The sequence below is a fragment of the Aegilops tauschii genome, chromosome 5, assembly GCF_002575655.3.
Source record: "Aegilops tauschii subsp. strangulata cultivar AL8/78 chromosome 5, Aet v6.0, whole genome shotgun sequence".
Taxonomy (NCBI): Eukaryota; Viridiplantae; Streptophyta; class Magnoliopsida; order Poales; family Poaceae; genus Aegilops; species Aegilops tauschii.
Genome location: NC_053039.3, coordinates 95,695,991 through 95,697,909, shown reverse-complemented (window position 1 = coordinate 95,697,909; position 1,919 = coordinate 95,695,991). Strand labels below are relative to the sequence as shown.

Here is a 1,919-nt window from a genome sequence, read left to right as displayed (position 1 = left end):
GTGGTGGTTGGAGCGCAGCAGTCGTAACGAGTCCGGCGTGGGTTCGATTCCCAGTGCTTTCACTTTTTAACGTTTCCGCAAAACTAGAGTGGCGCCCGTTTGCAAATTGCACTATAACGGGCGCTAAATAGGAAATGCCCCCTACTCCTGGACCTACCTGGATGGAATGTGGTTTGTTTGTTGGACCGGCTTGGAAGGAAATTGACCTCATTAATTCCTGTGCAATTTTATTATTATTTTTTTGACGTGGATTTTATTAGATTTTTAACCGCCCGTAATTTTCCCCATATGGTTCAGTTCCACCGCGCGCGAGGTAAAAACAAAAAAACCGTTACTTCCGTGGATCCCACCTCGCCACGCCAGCCTTTCCTACTAGTATTTCAGAGCCCGCCGGCCGGCCTCGGAGGCGAAGCGAAACCCCAAAGCCAGCGCCACCGGAAGGAAGCGAGCGAGCGAGAGAGGGAGAGAGAGATGGCGGCGCAGGCGTGGAAGACACGGTTCCGGCAGCGGGTGGCGGAGGCGCACGCCCGCTGCCTTATCATCCCCGGGAAGATAGGCCACGCGCGGGCGATGCTCGCGAGGCCGCTGCGCGGGCCGGTACTGCGCAGCAGTCCCATCGAGATCGCGGAGGAGTCGCTCGAGGGCGCGGCCAGCGATCTCTACACCGCCGCGTCCTTGCTGGGGAGCGCCACGGAGCTCGCGCTACGCGGAGGCGCCACGGAGCTCTTCCTCCCGTCCAACCCGGTGCGCAGCATCCGCCTCCTCCCCGGCACAGCCGCCGCGCAGCGGCGCGCCTGCCACAAGCTCCTGGCTGCCAGGCAGCTCGCCGAAGAAGCGTACGACGCCGTGGAGCTGTGCAGCGACCTCCGGCTGGGGATCCGCTGCCTGCTGGACATCCAGCGTCTCCCCGGCGTGGCCGAGCTCATCGAGGCCGAGCGCCTCAGGGCCTACAACCTCCTCGCGAATGTGAGGAAGACGGCCGACGGTTGCGTCTGGCTGGTCGCCGGCGCCCTCGAGGACCTGAGGGGTGCCGTGCCCGTGCGTGCGACTTGATCGCGCTAGCTAGTTCTTGTGTTCTTGCGTTGCGTGCGTGAAACATGTCTTGCGTTTTTTCTTGCATCTTCTTGTGTTCTTGCGTACGCGTTGAAACTGTCGATCGGTTGCTGCTGCTGCTACCTGGATTCTATGAATGCCGCACTAGTTTTGTACTGCTGGTTTCTATGAATCCAAGACTCCCAAGATTTGGATTCTATGAATTCTGTGAATCCAAGATTTCCAAGCAGTCTAATGGTTTTGTTGGTTGATTGATGACGCATTTGTTGGATTTAGCATTATCATGACGCATTTGGCTTTCATGGATTGCTGTCAATGTTCATGGGTTGCTTTGCTGTTTCAAGAACAGAGAGTTGTTATTAGCTGCTCAATTCTGCTTGATTTGGATTTGAAACTTCATCCCTGTTCCAGCAGAAATATAGCTTGGACTTGAGCTGGTATTTTAGTTCAGTTTTGTGGCTGTGCACAAGAGACAACAGCATGGTTTTTTTTGTTTTTACCCAAAGTATGACAATGATTTGTTGCCGCAGTTTGAATTCTGTTCTCCATACAGCCAAGCCCACAGCTTAGATGGCAGTGGGTTCGTCCAGATTTCAGAAACAGTGTCACACAGTTTGCTTTAAGCACCAACCAAGATACATGCAACCACTGTGAGCATATGATCACTTTTAGTTCCAACAAAGATGGACTTCGAGGACCCTCAACAAGTAGTACAATGAGGGATCAATTTCACTGCATCATACTTTTTAATGTATGAAATGAGATTTGGTTCCTGCTCCAAAAGACAAATGTTGAGAAATTACAATGGTCATGCTGTAACGTTGCGCTCTGTTTATCCAACGTCCTCGGTGATTAAAAGAGATCAG

General features: G+C 52.9%; 1 protein-coding gene across 1 annotated transcript; it reads left to right on the top strand.

Annotated features, from left to right (window-relative positions):
- Window positions 1-206: 206 nt before the first annotated feature.
- Window positions 207-1,574, top strand: LOC109750278 (uncharacterized). The gene has a single exon (XM_020309237.3). It carries the CDS (start codon window positions 289-291, stop codon window positions 1,051-1,053), a length of 765 nt encoding a protein of 254 aa, XP_020164826.2. The 5' UTR covers window positions 207-288; the 3' UTR covers window positions 1,054-1,574.
- The last annotated feature ends 345 nt before the right edge of the window (window positions 1,575-1,919 follow it).

Excerpts from the sequence above, each read along its gene's own strand:
- LOC109750278 (XM_020309237.3), top strand. The coding sequence starts at position 289 with ATGGTTCAGTTCCACCGCGCGCGAGGTAAAAACAAAAAAACCGTTACT.